At 46.9% G+C, this 26,293-nt stretch overlaps 1 protein-coding gene across 5 annotated transcripts in view; it reads right to left on the reverse strand.

Moving 5' to 3' along the window:
• Positions 1-26,293, reverse strand: part of NAV3 (neuron navigator 3) — a 1,001,553-nt gene that overhangs the window by 832,805 nt on the left and 142,455 nt on the right. For all 5 annotated transcript variants that reach the window (XM_069228788.1, XM_069228787.1, XM_069228786.1 and 2 more), the window contains exons 2-3: positions 1,518-1,635; positions 397-449 (exon numbers count right to left, since the gene is read on the reverse strand). In XM_069228788.1, coding sequence (XP_069084889.1) covers positions 397-449; positions 1,518-1,635 — 171 coding nt within the window. The remainder of the gene's footprint in view (positions 1-396; positions 450-1,517; positions 1,636-26,293) is intronic.

Raw genomic sequence — 26,293 nt, forward strand, 5'->3', positions numbered from 1 at the left:
TCAGAAATTAGCATAATTGCGTTTTCTTAACAATTTTGGAGACCAGAAAGCACACCTTTGGTATCAGAAAGCCTTAGTACATTTTTGAGACAGGCTAAACAACTAACTCAGCACAATTCACAATGCTCAATACCACACTTACAAACATGATTCCCTAGGTCTTGTCGTGTCTCATAAAAAGGCAGACGAATCTGGGTTTCCTTATGACGTAACGTGATCTTGTTTCCATTAACAGGTGTTGTACAGACAAGTGACTATTATCTCAAAAGACCCCACGTCACCTATACCTGTAAGCATGAGTTCACGAGCTCACTAATTAACTACATTCCGATAGCAAAGCTCCTCGTCACATGGAAACACAATAACAACTCAAAGAAATAACAGTCGTCTGCTTACCATTTGTGACTGGCTCCTGGGACACCCATTGATATCTTCAACCTTTTCATTGGCTGCAGAAAAACAATCACATAACAGGCAGGACTTAAAACCGTGAAGAAGAAATATCCGAAAAGAAAAAAATTCTTGAGTGAAAAATGGGCTCGGGGAAGTAGCTTAGACTGAACACCTATTTGAACGCAGCCCCTGACAGTTCCACAGTAGCTCACTTGTTCGCGGCAGTCAATCCCTCATGCAGAACCCGAGCGGGGCTAAGAGTGAGGGAGGTCGCCTGCTGATTAGTCAGCCGGTGCCAAGCGACTGCTGCTGACATGAAGTGCACCATGATTGTCTCCGCGCAGCCCTGGATAATGTTTCAGGACGTCCCCTGGAGCACGCCGCGCTCCGGCCAGCGCGATGCACACATGGGAGGCATATGGTCTACTGGAGCCTTAACTTCTGACAGCTCCCCATGTGCGCGGTGCATTTCTGGCCGCGCGCGCGCGAGCAACAGTTAAAACAGCCGCTCCCAGACGCCCCACCAGTGAGCACGATCATACTTTTCTCAAAATCAAACGGAAAGCGGCATACTCTGGGAAACATATGGACCTGGGCGAGGGACATTATTCAGCGCTCACCTCGTTGCAAAGGAAACTGAATTAGCATTCCGTAGACCCCTCTACTCCCCACCACTGCATTCAGGCACGGAGCATGTGCTAGTGGAAAAACTCTCCATGCAAGGCGACATCTATCAAAGTAAAGGCTTCATAGCGCTATGCAGCTACAACATAATACAGGGGTTTCTCCCATGCTGCTCCACATCCTATGGCGAGTTGGTATTAGCCCAGCACAGGGGAGCTTGCTGTCACCAGTGGCGTAACGAAACTGAAGGCCCCCACCCCTCTGCAAAGTACCAGTAGGGGGTGCTCTCCCCTGGACCTCTCAGAGGTCTTCCGCCCGTGAAGAGTGTACTGTGCTGAGGGGGCCTTGGAGCTCGCCCCACCGCGGGGCCTTTGTTACGCCACTGGCTGTCACTTGCCTGATGTTCGCAACAATGTCCGGTAATTGGTGCACCTGAGCTGTTACCCCTTTTTCTGCTCTGCAGTGTGCGCGCACGCGCGTCCCCGAGCTCGGTATTTTACCGATGATCTGGATGATTTCCGCCAGCAGGACGCCATCTGCGATGTCCTGCTGCAGGTCCTTGATCAGCCGCCTGTGCCCCGATTTCGCTAGGTAGTGGTTGGCCCAGTCAGTGTAGATCTGCAGATGGGGGCGGGGGTGGGAGAGGAAGACAAAATACATCCTTAAATCAAATTTTGGCTCGCATAGTCCCCCTGTTCGCATCACATTCCAGATTAAAAAGTCAGAGCAGAAAAGGAAACAGTCATGCGGCGAATTTTCAAAACACTTTTCCCTTTTCATCCTCTTGATGACTAACCCGCTGGGCAGGTTTACTTCCCTGACCACAGAGGGCTCGATAACTCCCAGTGTATTTTTTATTTTTATTTGTTTTTAGAACCCGTTTAACAAAGCATGCACTGCTACGCCTCTGACCTTTCAAATACGATTCCATTTATGAAAGGAAATACATTGGAGCCAGCTCATGCTCACGTGCGTATACTGGGGATAATGTGGCCGCACTTCCCGGTCACATGCTGCCCATTCATGGCTGGCCATTCAGCGTAAAGTGCGTATTAAAAATCTCACGATTCAATCAAACTAGGGTTTCCCACCGGGGGTTCATACTCAGCAGTAACTAATAACTGACTTTGAAACTAGTCCCTATGTTGATATCTTTTACAGAGAAAGCAGTGATCGGTGTATCAACAATATATTCACAGCGACTGTAAAAATCCTTTCAAGCCAGATAGCTCCTGCTTGCATTTCCCACGTTTCACTTACTATACTTCCCCAAGAGTGTTTGCTTTACCAAGGATGCTGTTTTTTTCACGCAGCACATTAAACTTCTATTATGTGTACTGGGCTGTCTGTAGGTGTGGGAGCCAGGGTGTGGGTGGCTGTTTAGAACGGAAACGGTTGGGAGTTCTGGAGTCGAAGTTTAAGACAGCGAGGTTCTCACAGTGTCTGTCATTGGGTCTTAGTGTGTGAGGTGCCTGGCTGCAAAAACAGAAAACTCACAGAGGCACTCGAACAATAGTCAGGTGGCACATTGTGTGATGCACATGATTTTAATTTACATGTTTTAAGCCACACTCTTAATTACATTGTCTATGTCCTCTTAATTACATAGGCCGTGCCCCTTGGAAAGGATTCAAAGTCACGATCTTTGGCCACGCCCCCTTCGTTGGCCTCCTCCAGCTACATATCACACTTAAAACCCTGGGTCAAGCTACCTCGAATTCGAAGACGAGCGTCTATGTACTCAAACCGCGTTTAAGGGTCCCTTGTTGGAAACCTTGAATTTGGCCTGCTGGTCCGAAAAAGAAACATTTCCAAAACACAGCTTCAGGGGAAGCGGAATGGCTGCTCAGGAGCGAAGTGAAGGGTGCAGTTGGGGGGATGGGCAAGGCCTGGCGGACACGATAGAAAGGGTGAGAGAATGGGTTAAAAAAAAGCTCAAGTGATAGGAAAAAAAAGCGCAACATTTTCATCTTTGCAGTAAAATAGCTCGATGAGTTAATGCCCCTTCCCCCCGCTAGAGATCCATGCATAACCTGCGGGTCACAGTTTAAATCTGTACAGAAATTCCATCATTTTGTTTTAAAAACTCACATTTTTTTTTAACTAATCATCCTTGCTGACATTCTCCCTTCAGTAAGTGTCATGTGGTGGTGTAGCGGCAGTGTGAAAACATACATTATTCATTCACCCACTACTTGGCCATAAAGCGTAGCCAGTGTGACAAAGGGTCAAACAAATGTGCAATTAGCAGTGACCTTTAACTACAGTATTCGTGACAAATAGAAGTGTAGTATTGATTACTAGGTTCTTTGCAGTAGCTCACTAAACAGTCACAACAGCTTTTTGTCATTCTCTTTAATCTGTCCACTTTTCCACACATAGGTTGAGGACACTCTCTTTTCTCAATATTTAGACTTAATCCCGAACATAATTGAGTTTGGTGTTTTACAATCCTGGGCATTTTATCCTATAATTCTTCCTGTAGTCACAGTCGATTACAGTAACTACTATTAAATAGCAGTGATGAACTATGGGTCCCACAGCAATTTACATGTGTATCCTTAAATTATACACCCCTTTCGCCCTAAGGACATGGACTACTGATTTAATTTCACTTTACCACTAATCCAGACCACTTGAATTCCCAAAACGATATCACAGTTGAGTTCTGATGTCACAATGCCCCCTTCAAGAACCAGCAGCTGAGGGGATGTCAGAGAGCATAATAAAAGCAGCTGTTTATAGAACGAAAACAAAACAAAGCTCACAGTTTTTTTCATGTGTCGAATTTTGCATTTTTATTCTTCATGTTTGAAAATATGCTCTCTCGTTTATATGAAAGAGATAGGTACCAAAGCTTTAAGTGGTTTGTGGAAAAGGTAATGGGGTGACCATGTATTATATGGGCTAGCGTATCCCCTGCCTACTTGCCTACATGATAATGATATTGCAAGTCACCTTGGGGTTCCATAACCTTATAAAGGAAGTTAGTCTTCAATCAATCAATCACTGCATTTGTAAAGCGCGCTACATACCCGCGAGGGTCTCAAGGCGCTGTGGAGGGGGGGTGCTACTGGTCGAAGAGCCAGGTCTTGAGGAGTCTTCTGAAGGCCAGCAGGTCCTAGGTCTGTCGCAGGATGGTGGGGAGAGTGTTCCAGGTCTTGGCGACGAGGTAGGAGAAGGATCTGCCGTCGGTGGTGGTTTTTCAGATGCGGGGGACTGTGGCGAGGGCGAGGTTGGCTGAGCAGAGGCTTCGGGTGGGGGTGTGGAAGCTGAGTCGGTTGTTGAGGTAGGGGGGTCCGGTGTTGTGCAGTGCTTTGTGTGCGTGGATCAGGAGCTTGAAGGTGATCCTTTTGTTGACGGGGAGCCAGTGCAGGCCTCTCAGGTGGAGTGTGATGTGGCTGCGGCGGGGGACATCGAGGATGAGTAGGGCCGAGGCGTTCTGGATGCGTTGGAGTCGTCTCAGGAGCTTGTTTGTAATTCCTGAGTAGAGGGCGTTCCCGTAGTCGAGTCTGTTGGTGATGAGGGCCTGGGTAATGGTTTTTCTCGTGTCGAGGGGAATCCATTTGAGGATCCTGCGGAGCATACGGAGGGTGTTGAAGCAGGACGCGGAGACGGCGTTGACTTGCCTGGTCATGGAGAGAGTGGAGTCGAGGGTGACCCCCAGGTTGCGTGCGTGGTCCGTGGGTTCCGGGGCTGTGCCTAGTGACGTGGGCCACCAAGAGTCGTCCCAGGCTGATGGGGTGGGTCCGAGAATGAGGACCTCCGTCTTGTCTGAGTTCAGCTTCAGTCTGCTGTCCTTCATCCAGTCGGCTACGGCCTTCATTCCTCGGTGGAGGTTAGCTTTGGCGGTGTGGGGATCTTCGGTGAGGGATATGATCAGCTGGGTGTCGTCGGCATAGGAGATGATGTTGAGGTTGTGTTGTTGTGCGACGTGGGCGAGGGGGGCCATGTAGATATTGAACAGTGTTGGGCTGAGGGAGGATCCCTGTGGGACGCCGCAGATGATCTCAGTGGTTTTGGAGCGGAAGGGTGGGAGGCGGACGCTCTGGGTTCTGTCGGAGAGGAAGGATGTGGTCCAGGCCAGGGCCTTCTCTTGGATACCGGCGTCATGGAGGTGTGCTGATAGGGTGCGGTGGCAGACCGTGTCAAAGGCTGCTGATAGGTCCAGGAGGATGAGGGCGGCTGTTTCTCCTTTGTCCATCAGGGTCCGGATGTCGTCAGTGGCGGCGATGAGGGCGGTCTCGGTGCTGTGGTTACTGCGAAAACCGGATTGGGAAGGGTCCAGGATGTTGTTGACTTCAAGGTAGCGGGTCAGCTGTTTGTTGACAATCTTCTCAGTCACTTTTGCCGGGAAAGGGAGCAGGGAGATGGGCCGGACGTTCTTGAGGTCCTTGGGGTCCGCCTTGGGCTTCTTCAGAAGGGCGTTGATCTCGGCGTGCTTCCAGCTTTCTGGGAAGGTTGCTGTCTCGAAGGAACAGTTGATTGTCTTCTGGAGGTGGGGCGCGATGGCTGCGCTGGCTTTGTTGAAGACGTGGTGAGGGCAGGGGTCCGATGGGGATCCAGAGTGGATGGAGTTCATGGTTTTGATGGTGTCTTCGTCGCTGACGCTGGACCAGACGGTCAGGTGACTGGTGCGAGTGGTAGTCGCAGGGGTGGTGGACTCGGTGGTGGGTGCGGGGGGTCAGGGTTGAAGCTGTCGTGGATGTCGGTGATCTTGCGGTGGAAGAAGGTGGCCAGGGAGTCGCACAGGTCTTGAGATGGCGGGATGTCGTTGGTGATGGAGCTGGGGTTGGAGAGTTCTTTCACGATGCTGAAGAGCTCTTTGGTGTTGTGTGCGTTGTTTTCTAGGCGGTCCTTGAAGGCGGTCTTCTTGGCGGTCCTGATGAGTTGGTGATGTCTGCGGGTGGCGCTCTTGAGGGCTGTGTGGTTGTCTGGTGTTCGGTCGTGGAGCCATTTCTTCTCCAGCTTCCAACAGGTGTGCTTGGAGATCCGGAGGTCCTCAGTGAACCAGGCGGCTTTCTTGTTGGTGTGGTTGGTTGTAAAGGTCTTGAGAGGGGCGAGGGTGTTGGCGCAGTCGTTGATCCACTGTGTGAGGTTGGTTGCGGCGGTGTCTGGGTCGGTGGGGTCGGTGGGTGGTCTCATGGCGAGGGCGGTAGTCAGTTGGTCCTCGGTGACCTTGCCCCAGCAGCGGCGTGGTAGCTGTTGGGTGCGGTGGTGTGTGGTGGGTTTTCTGAAGGTGAAGTGGACGCATCTGTGGTCGGTCCAGTGTGGTTTGGTGGTGTGGTTGAAGGAGACGTGGGGGCTTGCGGAGAAGATGGGGTCGAGCGTGTGTCCAGTGGCATGAGTGGGTGTCGTTACGAGCTGTTTGAGTCCGAGGTTGTCGATCAGGGCGGTCGAGTTGGCGTTGTTGTTGTTCTCGAGGTGGAAGTTCAGGTCCCCAAGGAGGATGTAGTCCGTGGAAGCGAGGGCGTGGGTGCTGATGAGGTCGGTGATGGTGTCACTGAACTGTGGGCGGGGTCCGGGAGGTCTGTAGATGAGAGTTCCTCTGAGGGTGGTGTTGGGGTCGGTGTGGATCTGGAAGTGCATGTGCTCGGCGGTGGTGAGGGTGTCATCGGTGTTTGTTGAGATTTTGATGGAGTCTTTGTGGATGATGGCGATTCCTCCTCCCACTCCGTTGGTGCGGTCTCTGCGGGAGATCTTGTAGCCCTGTGGGATGGCTATGGCGATATCTGGTGCTGAGGTGGCGTTCAGCCAGGTCTCCGTCAGGAAGGCGACGTCGGGGGCGGTGGAGTCTAGGAGGTCCCAAAGTTCGATGGCGTGCTTGCGAGTGGAGCGGGTGTTGAGGAGGATGCAGCGGAGGTGGTTGGGTTCTCTGGCTGGTGGTGTGCAGGGTTGGATGCTGGTGAATCTGCAGTTCCGGCAGGTGAAAGGCCCCTGGGTGCGTTTCGGGGTGGCCCGGTAGCAGGGGTGGTCTCGTCTGGTGTTGAGTGCGTGGAGGGTGCTTGCGTCGTAGTGCAGTCTGGCGTTGCGGGGGGTGCGGGTTCCAGGGGTTCTGGTGCTGGGTGCGGTCCAGGCGGGCTTGCTTCGCGGCCTCCATATGAGGGCAGAGGGATGGAGGAGCAGCTGGGAGGTGGTAGCGGGCGGCCAATGGGAGTGAAGGGGGCAGGGCAGCAGGGGCTCAGCAGCAAGGGAAAAACCCGGGGGAAAACCCGGGAAAAAACGGCGGGAAAAGACAGAGGGAAAGGGACAACAGAGCACAGGGGTACAGAAAGCAAAACACAGGGGCACAGAATGAAAAAACGAAGTGGCAAAGAAGTCAAGCGCAGGGGTACAGAAAAAAGGGAGCGAGTAGTCAGGCGGCAAAAGCGGCAACAGAGGTTCAACCCACAGGGGGCTGCGTGGCAGATGGGGGAGCGACCTGCCTGGTGACAGGGTCAAAGGTCGCTCTCTACCACCTCTTCGCGGCCTCCATATGAGGGCAGAGGGAGGGAGGAGCAGCTGGGAGGTGGGAGCGGGGCGGCCAATGGGAGTGAAGGGGGCGGGGCAGCAGGGGCTCAGCAGCAAGGGAAAAACCCGGGGGAAAACCTGGGGAAAAAACGGTGGGAAAAGACGGCGGGAAAGGGACAACAGAGCACAGGGGTACAGAAAGCAAAACCCAGGGGCACAGAATGAAAAAACGAAGTGGCACAGAAGCCAAGCGCAGGGGTACAGAAAAAAGGGAGCGTGTAGTCAGGCGGCAAAAGCGGCAACAGAGGTTCAACCCACAGGGGGCTGCGTGGCAGATGGGGGGAGCGACCTGCCTGGTGACAGGGTCAAAGGTCGCATGAGTCTTCAGCCTCATTTCTCTATATGGTCATGGATCTTCTCAGTGACTTGCAATATCCTTGTAATACTTTATCCTGTAAATAATGGGAAAACCTAGTTCAAGTCCCAGGATGCAGATTGCTTTTGATGGAAAAACTAGGGCTGGCTGGAGATGCCGCCTATGACACGAGGCGACTGGATACATTTTTCTTGTTCTGAATCCACAATAAGCGACTGAATCTTGTGGCAATTTCACAACTTTCCTAGGATTCACTTTTTCAGTCTGCAGATGAAAAGCCATACCAGCACATGCAGTTCTCCATTCTTCCAGGGATAGCTGTGAACTATGCAAGCGGTTCCCAGTTCACAGTGAGAGAAGTGCACATGCTGAGCAGCACTATCAGGGGCTTGGTAATGTATTTATCCTAGAGTTAGCTGCATCTAGGTAAATTACATTGTGCAGCCTTGACAGTACTTCAGAAAACAACTTCCTCATCCAGGTAGTCTGCCTCATCAACGGTGGCTTCCTGCCAAAATGTCCAGTTCCTCCTGCCATTCCAATAGACAGGTGCCATCACAAGACCACATATGGAGGCTTACACCTGGTTTGAGCCTCTACACATGGCCAGATGAAAGCAGTTCCAGTTGTTGCTATGACCCACTATAAGAAACATTCTTGCATCTTCTGCTGCTGATATTGTGAACCTAAAATGCCATTCAAGTTTCTGGGGCTACTAGAACCATACAGTAAACCAGGACTCTTTTCTAAAAAACAAAACATAACCAAAAGCAGCTGATGGCAGAGTTCCTAAATCTAATTACTCTTGTCACCAACTTGTTCGTGGATTTTTCAACATTATTGTAGAAAACACAACTGTAGACCCATACTTTGATATTTGTATAATCATTGCTGTACTTATTAATCCATGAGAGTGAACATTCCCAAACTGCTTAAATACGAGAAGCACTTGACAAGGTAACACATTTGTATTTCACTGACAGCTAAAGCTTTCACATTCACACCCATTTATATTTTTCTAGAATTGTGGTTAAAATTGCAGTTGTTTCGACGGAGATTTATTTTGTCAAATTTTTAGGGTCTTTCGCAGAAAATAAAGAAGGCATTCACAGGCATCCAGTAAAGCAGATATATAACACCATGGGAAGGTTTCTGTGCAGGAATATCGTGCATGTTCACCCGAAGGGTGGGTGCCTGGAATGGCAGGGCAGGGCTTACACAGCAGCTGCACTTCCCACACAGGAATTCACCCTTCCTTTGGTGATTTGGGCCTCTGTACACCTGCTCTGCTGCCTGTTCCGACAACTTCTTTTAGTAAGTGAGGAGGGATTCGGCTAATCAATCCTGCCCCCATGTTTCTACCAACAGGATTTCTGATCCAGAAACATTTTAGGTAGACCATTACTAGAAAAAGAGTGTAAATATCACACAAAGAAGGAAAAAACGCAGGGAATGTAGTGAAGCATAGGACACGATTTATCAAAAGGAATGAAAAACGGCAAGATAAGTTTAAGAGAAAGACTTACAAACCATAATATTGTGTGTCATTTAAAGCCGCATTTTAAATTATTAAGACCGGTATTAGTGAATGTGAAATCGGTTTTCAGTATTCCAGAAACACAATTATGTGGTGAGTTGGTTTAACCTAGGTTAAGTGTAGTGATAAAGAGGGAACATTGATTAATAACAAACGTAGGCCTTGATTACAAGGGAATTGGAAATATTGCATCGGAATATCTACAACTGTAATTGTGGCTACCCTTAAAAATGTGAATTGTTAGGTGAATCTGAATTACAGCACCATATTCTCATTTTTGAAATGTTTGGGTAGGAAACACCAGGAGAGCAGTATTCCTCCATCTCATGTAAACCCAATTCGGGCAGTAATACCCCATCAGCCAGTCAGATACCTATGGCCACCAGTATGTTTACTGGCCGACTTTAGGCTGTCAAGGCCCTATCTAATTTTGTCGTTTTCATCTGCTTGTCTCACCCTTGCTCAAATTGCTCCTCACTTTATAACTTTCTCAGCTTCTGCCATGATAATAAGACACATTTTGGTGCCATTGATGTCGCTATTTGGAGTAAGTGTAGGCTTTCACCCTCTCAGTATCAATCCACCTACATTTTCATGCTGCCACAACCTTTAAGTCAAACACCTAATCACTCTAGTATCCTTAAATTAGGTCGATATGCAGTTTTTGACTCTTGAGCTGCTTAAGGCAGACTTTCGACCTATCAAGGCCCAACACTGCCACATTCTTGGTTTTCCCCAAAATGTAATCTAAATTTGCTAGTTATATGTTTAATTCTCCCTTTTTATACATCCTAAAATCCAAGCCATTCACCTCTCATCATTCATCTGCCACTTCATCCCATCACTAATTTCCCCACTATATCACCTACTAACTCACTTTACAACCTTGTCACTCAGTCTGTAATTATTCAACATTAGGGAGGCACCCACGAATACCCAGCATATCCCTGAAAACTGTTTACTTCAATCTTTCTCCTTATCCTAGTTTCTAGTTGTTAGTAGCTGTAATCCTATCATCTGTTGTTTCCTAGCAATTGGTCACTATTTCAGTTTTCTCATCCTAGTTTCTAGTTGTTAGTAGCTGTAATCCTATCATCTGTTGTTTCCTAGCAATTGGTCACTATTTCAGTTTTCTCATCACACAGATTCTTAGTGAGTATCCAAGACAATTAACCCACTTGTTCCAAACATAATTTCTTCTGCTGCCAATTTCCCTCCAGCTCTACCTTTCTCACTGGAACAGACTTGCTTACCCCACTCTTAGACCTGCCAGACTTGGGGTGGTCTTCCCCCAAACCTTTTCCCTACTTCCTCCATTTTGTTGATCTAGTTCCTACTAGCCTTAGGACTCTATGCACGTTACCACTGCTAGCCAGAGCTAAAGTGCATTTGCGCACTCCTTAAAACATTGTAACATTGGCTTATCCCCAATTTGCATATGCACTTACTTATAGTTCACTGATAAAGTGGTACTACATGTACCCAGGGCCTGTAAATTAAATGCTACAAGTGGGCCTGCATCACTTATTGTGCTACCCACATAAGTAGCCCTTTAAGTATTTCCTCTGGCCTGCCATTGCAGACTTTGTGTGTAGTTCTGAATTGACATTTTGACCTGGCAAAATAAGTCTTTTGCCAAGCCCAAACCTTTCATTTTTACTCATATAAATCACCCCTGGGGTAGGGCCTGGACAGTCCAGAGGGCAGGGTGCAGTGCATTTAATAAGTAGGACATGCAATTTTAAGTTTTACATATCATGGGGGTGAAAAACTCCTAAATTCATTTTTCACTACTGCAAGGCCTACCTCTCCCTTAGGATAACATTGGAGTTACCTTATAACATCTAATACGCTGTAATTTCCTAGTGGGAAAAGGTAACCAGTTCATGTTTAGTGTCTTTGGAATTGGAATACAACATTTTCTCACAATGAAGTCAGATTTTAAATTACAATAACAAAATGCCACTTTTAGAAAGATATTTTCTTGTCTTAGCCACTTGGTGCCTGTCTCTAGGTAATATGATTTTTTTTTTTTTAAGTCAACCAGAGAAGAATTAGTTGTAATGAGGCATATTGTGGCCTGCACGTAAAATGAAATAGCAAGTAGTAAAGACTATGATATGAGATCTGCTTTTGCCAAACCTGGAAAGCATCTTTGAACAAGGGGCAGTATGAAGAGCAAGTGCTGTGAGCAATTAGACTTTCCTTTACCATTTTCAAGAGAGATGATTCGACATACCCATGAATTATACAGATGAATACTTAACGCAGGAACAGAAACCAAAAGTTCCTGTGAAAAAATAGAGTGATTGTTAGAAATGGGGTCTCTAGTTGGCAGAGGTATTCACCTTTGTCCAAATAGGGTCCACAATCCTAATCAGGGTAAATTACACACAATCCAAATTATTCTGTGCCCACCCTCTGATAGCTTGGCACTGAGCAGTCAGGCTTAACTTAGAAGGCAATGTGTAAAGTATTGGTGCAATAAACCATACTGTATCACAGTGAAAACACCACAAAAATACACCACACAGGTTTAGAAAAATATAAGATATTTATCTAGTTAAATTAAGGCCAAAACGATAAAGATTCAATCAGCACAAGTTGAGATATCACTTTTGCAAGATTAAAAAGAGTCTTAAATCTTAGAAGTCAACAGTTGTCTCTTGGTTTCACAAAGTACCTGTTTTGCTTAAAAAATAACACTCACGGAGACCGCAAAGGAGGAGAGCCGTGGAAAAAATCAGGCATGTGTTAGAATTTCCGGCACAGAACGGATGATGCTTTGTTTCTTTCCACGCTGCAAGGGCTTTGCTCGAATTTCCCAGACGCAGTCTTGGTTCCTCACTGTGATGCAGGAAAGTTTTTGACACCCAGGGGCGATGCATGGAAGTCCTGGGCATGCGGGACGAAGTCACAGGCATTGCGTCGATTCGGTTTGGCAATGTGTCAAATTTTGTGTCACACGGCAGGCACTGCGTCGATTCTTCACTCGGGAAGTCTGGCTGCGTTGTTCCAGTTTCGCTGTGCGTCGATTTGGTGGGGTTGCGCATCAGATTTCTGACCGCGAGGCAGGTGCTGTGTCGATTCTTCATTTGGAAGTCGGGCTGCTTCGTTCCGGTTCAGCTGTCCAGCGATCTTCTCAACGCAAGGCGGGCTATGCATTGTTTCCGGCAGGCTGTGTGTCAATTTTCGACGCACAAGAAGTTCCTTGAAGAGATTAAGTCTTTTTGGCCCCGAGACTTCAGAAAACAGGAGGCAAGCTCAATCCAAGCCCTTGGAGAGCACTTCTCAGTAAAGTCAGTGGGCAGCAGAGCAGCAGTAGGGCAGCAGTCCTTCATAGTAACGCAGTCCTGATGAGACCTTTGGGCATTCAGGCAGTTCCGCTTGGCAGGTTGCAGGTTCAGATCCAGAAGTGTCTGAGTTGGTGGGTTCAGGGATCCAGTTTAAATACCCCAAAATGCATTTGAAGTGGGGGGACCTCAAAGAGTGGTTTTGAAGTGCACAAGGTGCCCTTTCAGTACAGGTGTGTCTGACAGGGACCCAGTACGGGGTTTGGCAGTCCATTGTGTGAGGACAGGCCACTAGCCATTGAAATGTGTGTCAGAACATCCACCCTTCCAACCCAGGAAGACCCATTCAGTATGCAGATGAGTGCAGGTGTGACTGAGTGTCCTGTGTTTGTGGTTGTCTGGGTGAAATGCACAAGGAAGCAGTCAACCAGCCCAGATGTTGATTGGAGACAGGCTGTAAGGCACAGGTGGATTTTAAGTACAGAGAAATACTCACTATCTAAAAGTCTAATTTCTAAAATAGTAATATAAAATCCAACCTCATCAATAAGCAGGGTTTTCTATTACCATTCTGGCCATACTACATATGACCAAGTTGCAACTTTCTGATCAGAATCTACCACTCAAACAGTATATGAGGGTAGCGCTAATGCTATCCTATGAAAGGAGCAGGCCTCACAGTAGTGAAAAACGAATTTAGGAGTTTTTCACTACCAGGACATATAAAACACACATGTATATGTCCTGCCTTTTACCTACATAGCATCCTGCCCTATGGTTTACCTAGAGCCTACTGTAGGGGTGACATATGTAGGAAGAGGGGAGTTTAAGGCTTGGTTAGTACTTTTAACTGCCAAGTCGAAGTGGCAGTGAAACTGCACACACAGGCCTTGCTTGCAATGGCAGGCCTTAGACATGGTTAAGGGGCTACTTATGTGAGTGGCACAACCAGTGCTGCAGGCCCACTAGTAGAATTAAATGTTCAGGCCCTGGGCACATGCAGTGCACTTTACTAGGGACTTACAAGTAAATAAAATATGCCAATTGGGTATGAGCCAATGTTACGATGTTTTTAGGGAGAGAGCACATGCACTTTAGCAGTGGTTGGCATTGGTAAAGTGCCCAGAGTTCTAAAGCCAGCAAAATGAGGTCAGAAAATGAAAAGGAGGGGTGCCCCTGCAGAGAGGCCATTTCCAACAGTGATGAAATGACCACAAGATTCGGCACCTGCTTTAATCGAATATGTACTCAAAATGGAGAAGCATTGCTTACATAGCAGTGTCTTTAAAAAAGTGAAAGAAAACATTCAGTATGATTCTACGGATTCTACAAATCTATATTATTTTCTCCCTACTATTCTTACAGGTGTTGAACAAACATCATTAAGCAGTGAAAGGTATGAGAACATTAGGCCTCATGATTGCTGCATGGAATGAATGCATACATAGGGAGGGAATATAGGAGTCCTGAAAAATGCCAAAGACCCACCCGGGCTTTCTCAGATTGCTGAAACATGCTGGCATAGAAATAGGGATAGCTTTGTCATTACACCTCATCACAGGCCAGTCATATCTATTTTTAACCATGCAAAAGTTACCCAATAATAAAGGGAAATCCTTGGGTTTTAACAAATATCTCGATCCCTACAATTTACCTAGGTAGCACTTATATAAGAACTTCCAGCAATGGTGAGTCAGCTGAGGTGGTATTTGTGAACCGAGGTGTGAAGAACCAACAATGATGAAGCATGCCACGTTAAGTTGTGAGTGTGGTGTCTTCCTTAAAATCTTCTGGATTCCTGTAGGTTTAGCAGGTTATCCTCATGCATAACCTAAGCATCTTCAGCTACTTCTTATGTTCATAGGGAAGTTTATCTTAGGTGTTTGTTCTCTCTTGCTTCTTAATGTGATTTCATATTTTCTGGGGTAGCACCCTTCTCAGTACAATCATACAACTTTTACTTAAAAAAGGACCCCCCCCACATTGAGCACCAACCTCAGCTATGCACAGTGAAACCAGACCCTGCACCCCACCCTGCTACAGAGTATCTACTGCAGCAGAGTTGGTTCAACCATGCATTGCTGGGGAAGTTGGAAGCAGGGTCTGACCTCTGGCCAGTCCCTTCACTAAACGCCACATTGAGCACCCAAAACCCACTGCACATGGCCAGAAGCTATACACAGCAGGGCAGTTGGCCTGGGGGCTTGACATCAGGCAAGGCTCTGCAACCAATTCCCCTGTGGATTTCAAAATCACCGTTATGCACATCTTTCAGCTCTTTACAGCTGGGGGTGGCCACAGGGCTCGGCCTCACCAGACCTCGCAACCAAACCCCATGGATGCCTGTCCCCTGCTACAGCCCCACCCCCAAATCAAATAGTCATCCTCCCACTAAGTCCAACCCCCCCAGCAAGCGACCAATTTCATTTAAAAAAAATCTTTTTTCACCTCAGGTACCATGATATCCCCTCTGCTCCTGTAATGCAAGTTTCATCAAGTTTCATCCCCATGGTACATCAATACTGTGCCAGCATGCGCGTGAGATTTGCACAATACCGTAGTATGATGAGAGTAAAGACTTGTCGGTGGCTTCCGCAGGACTACTGAGGTGCATTGCAGGGTTACCATCTCCTGCCCCCAACACTATTTTTGCAAACTTTTGTAGAACACAAGAAGGACCAACTACTGGAGTTCTCTTATTTTAGTCCAAACATTTTCTTCAGTGTTGCGGCCAACCAATCAGGGGATCATGGTACCACAAAGGCAGATAGTACAAAAAGCTCCAAATGCCCATCAAAGGACCCGATTTTAAAAAATATTTAATACCAGGGAATTCCCATAGGATCACATGTCCATATATAACTAGCTTGTTAACCCCTTCAAGTCCACGCCAAGACCCTCCTTAAGGATACATTTCTCAAAAACAACAGAAGGAAAAGTCCTAATTTTTCCAAATTTTCTCTAATTCCATTCAGCTGCTTATTTTGTATCAGAGAGCATAATGTCTGTTTGGAAAGTAACATGGGAATATCAACATTTTGGTATTCTCTCTTTTTCTTGTCCTGCACTCAAAAGTGAATGAAGGAGCGGAGGTAGATGAACTTTTTTTTGGAAAGTTTCATGCAGATTCTTCAAATGGTGCTAAAGTTATTATTAAAACTCTGACCTAAATATAACTACACAGTGCCATATGGTTATGTGTGTGTGTAAATATATAAATATATATACATATATATATATACATACACACACACAGACATGGAGTCAAAAATAATATATACCTTACAATACTGTGAAATTGTGGTAGTAAACATTCTGGATACAATATTATGTCAGGGTGATATTTTGATATTCTAACATACATATGTGCTTGTAGGATGGCTCAGAGAGATGAACAATTACCACAAACAAATTTGGTGTTCTGGAGGTTATCAATTTGAAATAAGACCGGGCAGACAGTCTTAGAGCCTTTCAAGGCTGGTAACCTGAATACCATAAATTGTGTAACAGTAATACCTGTTATATACCTTGTTTATAAATGGAATTGTGGTATGAAACACCATATAAAAGCAATTGATGTTGGGAGTTTCTCAGTGTCCATAGCCCAGTGTCTAAACGCTCTTACACACCTTGCCTTGTCAGTGCTTTGTTGGTTTGTGCCCCATAGCACTCAAATGCACAGGGCCACCCCAATCAGGGAGGCCCTGCTTATGGCGGCGGCGCCGGGCCAGGGAGAGTGTGGGCGGAGGTCAGGGAGCGGCAGGCTCCCCAGTCCCCACCCTTGTTAAAAAATCGCAGCCGAATGGCTGTAATGATGCCGCGACCCCGGATGCACTGTTTGTGCTTCCAGTGTCGCGCACAAAGAATGACATCAGGGGGCCGGCCTTGCTAAGGCAGCCGCAGTCGGGAAGCGCATCTATTGCTCACACTCGCCGACTGGACCAGGGGCCCCAGCGACCACAGCCTTTTTTGTTGTTGTTTGTTTTCTTCTTTTTTTGCAGGTGCAGGATGAACGGGGAGAACGCGTGTGACGGAACCAATGCGAGTGAGCCAGCACACCTCACGGGAAACCGTTCGGGTCTGAGCTGAGTTCACCTGACCTGAGTTGATCTCGGTGGCAGCTCCTGTGGGGTTCCTGAGCTGGTGGGTGAGTGGCCTGCAGGCCAATTTTTGTGTGGGGAGCGCTAGTGGCCCTGTTTTTATGCTAGGTAAGGCAGAGGGCTAAAAAATTGCAGTTTAGTGTAGGGGGGCTTTAGATTTAGCATTTTTTCCCTGAGGGGGGTTTCATAGGGGCAATAATTTGTTTGCCTGTTTGGGGATTGCTCCATAGTGGCCTGTTTAGTGTTGTTTGACCTATTAATTGGTCTGCGAGGAGTTGCTGCTTGTGTTTTGGGGCATGGCAGAGAAATGGTCACGAACGGAGGAGCTCCTTGAGGCCTTGATGCTTAGGATGGATGCTATGGACCAGGCATCGCAGCCATATTTTGGGGGAGGTGTGTTCAGGAGGATGGGCCCCGGCGAGGGGGAGTACCACCGAGGGAGGCATTCCCCCCAGCTCCAAAGAGGGTGCGCAGGCAGAAGAAAGGTAAAGGGGCTGGGGAAAAGCAAGCAGAGGCCACCCCTGCTCAGGATGGGGACCCTGTCGATCTACCTGTGACGCAGTCTAGGGTTAATGCATCCCTGGTTATGGGTGCGGGACAACCCTGGAGTGGTGGTATGGGTCAAGTGACAGGTCAAACCGTGAGCGTTGTGGTCGGACCAGTGGACACAGTTGCTGGTAGGGACACTGGGGCGTCTAGTGAGGGGGAGACCAGTCAGCTGGAACTTGTGGAGCATTTGGCATCGGTGTTGCCATGGCTGTCTGAAGTGGGGCTGCTGTCTACCATTGTGGTAGGTGGCCCATTGTCGGGGGCTAGTGAGGGAGACGTTAGGAAGCAGGCTCAATGTTTGGTTTCCCGGTTAGGTACTGCAAAGTGTGGCCAGGGGTCCCGGGGAAAAAGGGCCAGGGTCAAGCAGCAGTGGGGGGTGCAGGGTGCCAGCTCCTTGACCTCAAACCCTGCAGGGGGGACCAGGTGACTCCTGCTACCGCGTCCACAGTACAACCGGTTACTCCTGCGTCAGGCGCATCTGCACAACAATCGGTTAATTCCCCAGCAGTGGTGACCTCTACGGCAACGTCTTCTCTGGCCCAGGGAATCTCAAGTTCAGGTACTGGTCACGCTTCTCCCCTTATGGACTTGGGGGACATTTGCTCTGAGCATGAACAATTGGGGCTACATGTACTAGTAGAGGTGAGGGAGAAGATTTGGAAGGGGGCTTACATTTATATCTTTGATTTACTGGTCAATAAAGCTGATAAGGAGGAAGTGAAACATTGCAAAGAGTGTGCGCATTCAAGAGAGTGTGTGCATGGGCCCCAAAGGAAGAAGGTTAAGGAGTCTTTGTCCAACTGGGTGAGAGCCTTCTCCATTTATCAGGCCATTCTAGTAGAATGTTTCAGTGGCTTAGGTGCCCAGTTAGCCTGCTATCAGAACAGGATTGTGGAAGCGTACGATGAGTATGGAGGCATGGCATGTAAAGAATACGATAAGGAATTCAGGAGAACCAAGGCATATAAGCCTTCGTTGGGATGGGATCAGATACACATAAACACTTGGTTGAGTTAAACGAATCGCACTCAGGGGCCTGGTCACCAGCCCTTTCGTGGGACTACAGGGTCGGGCTCAGGCCCCTCAGTCTCCAATCTTGGCATTTTTAGAGTTTTTGAGGGCAGAAGGGAAGTCACTTGCATGTGCCAGGCGTTACTCTGCTGCTATTTCTTTCTTTGCGCAACTGTGGGGGGTGCCCAATGGCACAAAATCATTTATGGTTAGAAGGGCCCTTAATGGCTGGCATCACATTCATGGCTCTGAGGTAGACTGTAGGCAGCCCACAGATGCAGCAAAGTTGGGGGCCTTGCGAGTCGTTTTGGATCGCATTTGTACTTCTCCTTGGGAGGTCACCTTTTTTCAGTCAGCATTTACTCTGTCTTTTTATGGGGCTTTCCGATTGGGCGAGCTGGTCGCGCAAAATAAAAGGGACACCTCTGGGGGACTGAAGTTGGCAGATATTCATTGGCCAGGGGGATCTGGGTGTCTGATGATCACCGTCTCCCGCTCCAAGATGGATCAAGATAGGAGGGGGGACCACATCCTACTGCATAGAGCCCCGGGTAGCGTGTGTTGTCCTATACGCAACTTAGAGGTCTTCCTAGCACAAGGCACACCAGGGGAAATGGGTGCAGTTTTGGTACATGCAGACGGCACGCCACTTATTAGGTACCAATTCTCACAGGTGCTCAAGCGCTCTCTTCTGGCAGCGGGTTTTGACACCTCTGACTTTGGCACTCACTCCTTTAGGATAGGGGCAGCCACAGCAGCAGTGGCAATGAGGTTTCCTGGAGCAGCAGTTAAGAGAATTGGGAGGTGGTCCTCAGATTGCTACAAGCGATATGTTAGATTGCATATGCTATTAGTTCATGTCCTTGATGCCTTGTTTTCTCTGTACTCTTGTTTCGGACTCCCACGTTGGCTGTAGTCTCACATGGCTGTATTAAAGGAGAGGGGTTCTTCTTGCAGGACGGAGTCCATCTTTCGCGAGTCGGTTATGAAATGTTTTTGGAGAATGTATTTGTCTGGCTATGTCAGCATACTTGACCTCTGCTGGGTTGGGGGGCCACATCGTTGGTCAACAATATGGGCCTGTGGAGGGGTGAGATCATGACTGTGAATACAAATGGGTACCTTTTTATTATAGGAACTGGGTGGCAAGCTAATTGGACCCTCCAAGCGGTGCTGGCTGGGAAGTGAGGACAACATACAGGGGAGCAGGGGGTTGGGAGCGGTCTCTGGCATCTGGCCCTGAGGGCCAACCATCTGTGCATGCGCAGAAGATCTGAAGCAAGCACTGGCCCTTGGTGGGGTGGGGTGGAGTCTGAGGGTGGCGGGGGGGCCCGAGGTAGGTATCCTGGCGGGCAGGCGGGCCCCCTCCACAGGTATGTGAACACCCTGATAGAGATCCTCCCTTTGGGATTTGTAGCGTAAGGAGGGGCAGGGTTTGGGGGTACTAGAAAACAGTCATGATCTCATTCACAACCACCAACTTTGGGTACGCAGGAACTAACGGTTTTTTAGTCAGGAATGTGGATGTATTAGTGTACTCTGTTAAGGCTAGGCATCCATTGAAAAACTCTGTAAATACTTTGTGAATATGGTTGTGGTTACTGCCTATAATTTTGATTATGAATAACAATGTCTTGTCAGTAAAAAAAATATGGCTGGGGGTTTACGACCCCTAATCCCAAAGGGAAGTGTGTCTGAATTTTAAATTAACCTTGGGGGGTGGTGAGTGGTGTTTGGTGGTAAGAGGCCTTGGCGATATCGGCCTTATTGCCTTTGCATTCGGTAGCAGGAGATAGGACAGAACCTCCACAGGGTAACAGGCAGGAAGCTGATCGGTCTGTTGCACTCAAAGGCTCACTCTGTGGGTGCCTACTGCCCAGCACAGCCAGCAACTCAGCTGAGATGCTGTCTACAAAGCGTCCAAAATCTGCAGGAAATTTCCAGCATGTACAATATCTGTTGGAGATTTTCAACATCTGTAAAGTAGTAAGAAATCTGTGTTTTTCGAAAAAAAAATCTGTGCAACAGATTTTGACTGTCTCCGGTCATATTGTCGATGCCAAGACAAAACTTACTGTGTTCTGTGCTACATAAATGATCGGCGTTATTATTCTTGTGCATAGGTGGCAGTATTGAGACACTGCTATATTCATCGTATTCGAACATAAGAATAACCGTTACATCCCGTACTTTTAGTCCTGTGTACATCTCTCTATAAATATAAATTACTGAATACAAGTTCCACAATGCAACTCGAAAAACTGGAATGGTTGAGCTAGTAGCGCTTTGAACGAACTGGGAAGCTTGAGAGTGCCGGTTTCGGTCATGAAATTACCATATTTGCATAAACGTAATACCTGTTAACCCGCGCTCACCTTCAGCTGATGCCAGAGAAACAGATTCACAATCTGCGAGAGAATGATGAATTATGTGGCAGAAATGTGGCGCCTAGTCACGCATAGCTCGGATATACCGGTTAGTCAGCAGCAAGCTTCCGCCGAGACTCCTGTGCTGTGATCACGCACGCTTATTCATTCAGACTGGAAAGAAGTGCTGACTTACTCACTTCCTTCAGGAAAAAATCCCCCCTCTCTTATCTAAACACAGCACTTGGGCTGCGCGGCTTCAAGGCTGGGCTCCGGAACGCGGGCCCCGTTGTTATCAAAGCAGCACGGGCATCTGAATCAATTGTGCGATTACTAGGGAATACCACAGTTAGTGCGGCTCTAATGTGGAACACGTGCTCCCCACTGTGGTGGTGATTGCAGGCTGAAATGACTGAAGAGCATAGTAACGCAGACCACTAGTTTAATTGCAAGCTAGAGGGTCAGTTTGAGCACGTGCTTTTCAGAAGCGAGAGCGCGGCAGCGGACGTATGACTGATCATTTCCTACAGCGGACACTGGAAACTAAATCGCCTCTAGTAAACAGGTAAGTTTGAAAACACTGTTAAAAAGAAGTTCGTATTATAAGTTCGCACAGGCTGTGTGCCACTTCTAATTAAACCCCAAAGTGTGCATCACATTTCGTCCTTGGCACCCTTGCCTGGAATGAATAGAGCAACACCGTGCCAGTTATTTTTAGGAAAGTTTTAAGTGAACTTTGGTCACCATTAGGGAGATGGCCACAGGAACCCTCGAGACCCCTCGCTTATTGGAACTAGCGTCTGAAAAATGTATGTGTCAATGCGCTCAGACACAGAATACTTGAGATGATAAGCTCGCAAGCACTTGGCAAGCTGGAGAGCCGTTCGGTCCAAGAACCATCTGCAACGTAGAGCTACTTAGGCTTAGGCGTCTAGGCTCTTGATATGGAGGGTATGTATAAAGGAGGACAGGCCAAATCACCCATTTAAAATGTTATCAACAGTATAAAGCCATCGCGAGGAGCAACAGACATAGGGTTGGACCAAGGCCTCGGAGTGCAACATGTGATACTTGACATGTAATGATGAAAGCCGCATGTGGTTGGTTTTTCCAATGGAGACTGAAGACTTTAAAGATTTACCTATCACACTGGAATATATTCTTTCTAGTTATAAATAACGTTTTTGGCATGTTGTTATTGATTGCTTTCAATTGGTTATTATTGAATAACTGATACATTAAATAAATATATCAGGGTGTCTAGTCTCTTAGGCCAGAGGAGAAAAAAAAACTACCAACGGTACCAAAAGGCTTCTTTTAAAAGCAATAAGAATGAACTCATCTGAAACTTGTAAAACACAACCTAAGAAGGTGCATAAGATGATGGTCTTCTAAACACACATCGTTCTCTTCAATTTGATGATCCAGCTGAAGCCAGTGTGCCTACTACCTAATCACGCCTCAACACACTAGGTTATGTCTCTAGGAAATCTATTGAAACTTCAGCCATCTGCCCTAACAAATAACCTTTCCCCTAATAACACTGAAGGCTGTGGCTCCTCGATCTGCCTCCCACATTGCTCTGAAACCATCCGTCACTGATGGAGGCGTGCCTCCTGGCCGCAGAAAGGCCTAAAGAAGAAAAGGAAGTCAGAGAATAGCGGCAAGCAAGAGAAAGAGGGTGGACATAAGGCCACCCCATTGGATACCGAGCCAGATGAGGCCAAGTAAATGGTACTGACCAATAAGAGCTTCCTCAAGCCTCATAGGGGAGGGATCACAATTCTGCTATGATTGCAACACAATGGAGGCAGTTTATGGTAAGCTATGTTGTCCAGCTAGAATTTCTCTTTCATACCTGTATGCATCATATCAAGCCCATGCAATGTAATTTGGCATCAAAGCCTGGCAGCACCAATGTACAAATGCACTGTGGGGTCCGGATCCTCCTGCCATATTACTTCATTGTTCCATGGTCAGCATTGCCACTAAGCAGGAGAGGGGTATTGACTACCAATTCTGTGAGGCAACGTGATCTGAGAATGCTGCTGCTAAGCCAACACAAACCTCAGTTTAATGCAGTCATTTATTCGTTCTCGCATAATGCCTCTATTTGACCATTATTGATGGCCTCAGTGTCCTCAACATTTATTCCAGCTTGCGTTGGTAGAAAAACCAAAGTCTATTTTGTGTGCTTGCACTTCCTGAGCTGTAATTATTATGTAAATATATGTCAACACAATCACACTTGTGCTTTGTTTCATAATTAGGATGCATTATGCTATATTAAATAATTAGGATACATCCCAAAGATACATTAAGTCCAGCCTTACTCTGTACCTGAAACTTTTATTGAACTTGCCTCTCAAAATAAATTCAGTACAAAAACGTTTCATGCATATGTCAGAAGCAATATAGACCAATAACACGTATCACCAAGTGTTTGGCTAAGTCCCGTCGCAGCTCTGGTACACTTTACCTTATATTTAGTTAATATGGGGAATACATATAGCACATTTGATCAGTTTCACCGCAGTATTTTGTAACTTCACAGCACAGAGAACATAGCTGCATATGTTCAGGGACGTGGCTTGGTCAGTAAGATTGGCGGGTTGTGAGTTTCAGATTTTCCGACATCAGGCTGGCATATAATGTTTAAATACATTGTATGAGAAGCAGGGCATGCCAGAGGGGCCTGAGGGACAACGGACGGGGAGAAAGGAATGCGGTTTGGTAGGAGTAGAAAGAAGACACAATATTCTATAAAATAACCAATTTTTTTAGGACTTTCAAACAAAGCATGTGTGCATTTTTTGTCTGTCTGTAAAAATTCTTGTTGAATTCAGACTGACATCTCACCACACCCGACTGAAAGCACCTGTACCTAACTATTTGTAAGAAAATACATTTATTAGGGGGGGTGTAACACCCCAAACACCCCTCTAAAGCTACACCCCTCCACATGTTGTGGACATATTTATGAGTGAGATCACTCAGGCGATTTTATTAAAAAAAAAAAAAGGAACACACCAGGGGTTAAAAAAAAATAGTGTTTTCCAATTCAAATAATTTATGATGAATCTACGAGAAACATCTGCAGTTGCAATCCTTACCAAACGTTTGTGTCTTTTCTGTCCGGTTCTGTGATCCTCTTACTCCCTTCCAGATATAGCCTTCTCTCATTAGCCTATGATACCAAGGTCACTAAGTCTCACAATCATAGTTGCTTCCAGTGCTGCCTTCTAATTGAAGAGTGGCCTTTGCCACCACTCTTTACCTAAGTGAGGCCCTGAAGCTTAGAATTCACCCAGATTATTTTGTCCAGGACACTTTAATAGAGAAGTGATGGGAGCATTTTCCTCCTGACTAAGGAAGGGGACATTGGATATTCTACAGGGGTGGCAGGCGTCAGAGAATGGTAGTATTCTTAAACTACAGCAGCCTTGACTAGATTGTGATAGATTCTGGGGACTTTTGAGCCGTATTTATAGGGACAGCGGCATATTTACCAGGTGGTGTTAAGCCACTTTTTGTGGCTTAATGCCACCTTGGAAATATGGCCCATTCCCACACAGCACTGTGTGGAAGGGGCGTGCAATGAGTGTTGCCCACAGCAACACCCATTACGTTTTGACGCTGCATCAGATTTATGAAGTCTCGTAAACCTGAGGCAGCGCCAAAATCTAACTCCACCCCCAGGGGTGGCATTAGCAGGGCGCAATGAGTAGGAATACTTTAATTTCCTCCTCATTTTTTGCTTTTTCTATGTATGCTGCATTCTGCCACATGCATAGAAAAAGCAAAATGCCCAAAATTATTATTTATTTGCAGTAGGGGACACCTTCCCGCACATAAACAATCATTTGACAATGACGCTTTAGCACTTGTGTGTGTGATGCGTTCTGCAGCACACACAGAAGTGCCAAAGCTCCATTAGTGATTGTTTGTGTGCAGGAAGGGGCACCTTTCTGCACATAAACAATCACACCCTCAACACAGACATCCTTGCATGATGGTGCAAGGATGCCTGCGTTGGCAGCTAAATTTAGCGACAGTGCAGGTGGAAACGCAGGGGTGCACCATATTCCATTAAATACGGCACATTCCTGCATTTCTCAAGTGATGCAGCGCAGCCAATTTTGAAGCAACTCTGTGCTGCGCCACTTTTCTTCAAATCTGGCCCTTTGTGTCCTGTAAGCTTCTCACACCCAACACAACAATTAACACTTCAAAATCAAAAGATTCAAAGACAAAATACCAAAAATCTTTCACTGATTATCTAACTAGCATTTGTCCATGCTGGAGCAGCACCACACTTCGTTTGTGCAGACAACACAAATTCTTAGTTTGAAATAGTGCCATATTATTTACTTTCAAATCCAACAAAACTGAATAGGGTTAATACGAGGTAAAGTTACACAGAAACCCATCAATCCACTGTGCTTTCTCCATGTTACCTCATACACTTGAAAACATGCTGAAATAATAGAAAAACAATTGCTCTCACTAGGTAGAGTAGACATTTCCACCTGAAAGATAATCACAACAGTCATCAAAGAAGAACAAAGTAAGGATGGGCAGAATTTGCAGAGTTTCACTCCGCAGAATTCCTGGAGTTCCATTAAAAACTGCAATATTCTGCAGAGTTCAGTGAGGTGGTGGCATTCGGGCACTACACGCTGCTTGTGCTTTTTTTAGCGCCATGCGCTTGTTCGGCATTGTTAACTCATCACTAACAGCATCAGAGGGCGCTGCTTCTTTCTGCTGCTCAAGTAGACTTCCTTCAACGTGAACGATCACATTGAGAAATCTCACCAGAAGGCATTGTAGCACCTGAAAATTGCACTAGGTGACGCAAATTCTGGCTCGCTCGTGTGCGTCAACTTAAAGTTGGCGAGCCGCATGCAAGAAGCAACTCTACCATGTGACGATTGGCATAGTTTTGCCAGAACTCTGAAGTCCAAGTGGACTATGGAGTGGGAAAAACTCTGCAAACTCTGCTGGCAGAGAGGAATTGTTCGCCCATCCCAGAATAATCTTAACAACCATATTGAATGCAACTACATCAGTGTGGCCACAAGCAAAAAATTGTGATCTCTGGGTTTGGAGGAGTGTGCACCAAGAGACGAAGTTATTAAAAATAAAACAAATGGGAAAGAAAATAAAGATAGCTAAAGTCAAACTGACTTTGGGAGAGTGAGACCACTGAACATTGCCTTGCTCCACTCCAGACAGAAACACAGGATGAGTGGAAGCTAGAACTACCACAAGACACAGGCCAAAGTACTGATGTTATTTGTTTTTAACGGAACACAGTTAAAATAAATTAAGACACTGGAGTAAGCAACTTGGGGGCAGATTTACGACCCTGTCACACAACGCAGCACCCAAAGTTGCTGCTCTATGCAGCATGACAGGGAAAAGGAGGAAAGCACCATATCTATAGAGATATGGCACTATCCCCCTCTCTCCCTAGCACCTATACAGAATCAGGCTGTTGAATGGCACGCACACACCATTGCAGCGTAGTGCAAGGTGTCTGCATGAACCAGTACAAGATACTATGCCTAGACAAACTGTAAAACTTTTCCCAC

This window comes from Pleurodeles waltl, chromosome 4_1, assembly GCF_031143425.1.
Source record: "Pleurodeles waltl isolate 20211129_DDA chromosome 4_1, aPleWal1.hap1.20221129, whole genome shotgun sequence".
Taxonomy (NCBI): Eukaryota; Metazoa; Chordata; class Amphibia; order Caudata; family Salamandridae; genus Pleurodeles; species Pleurodeles waltl.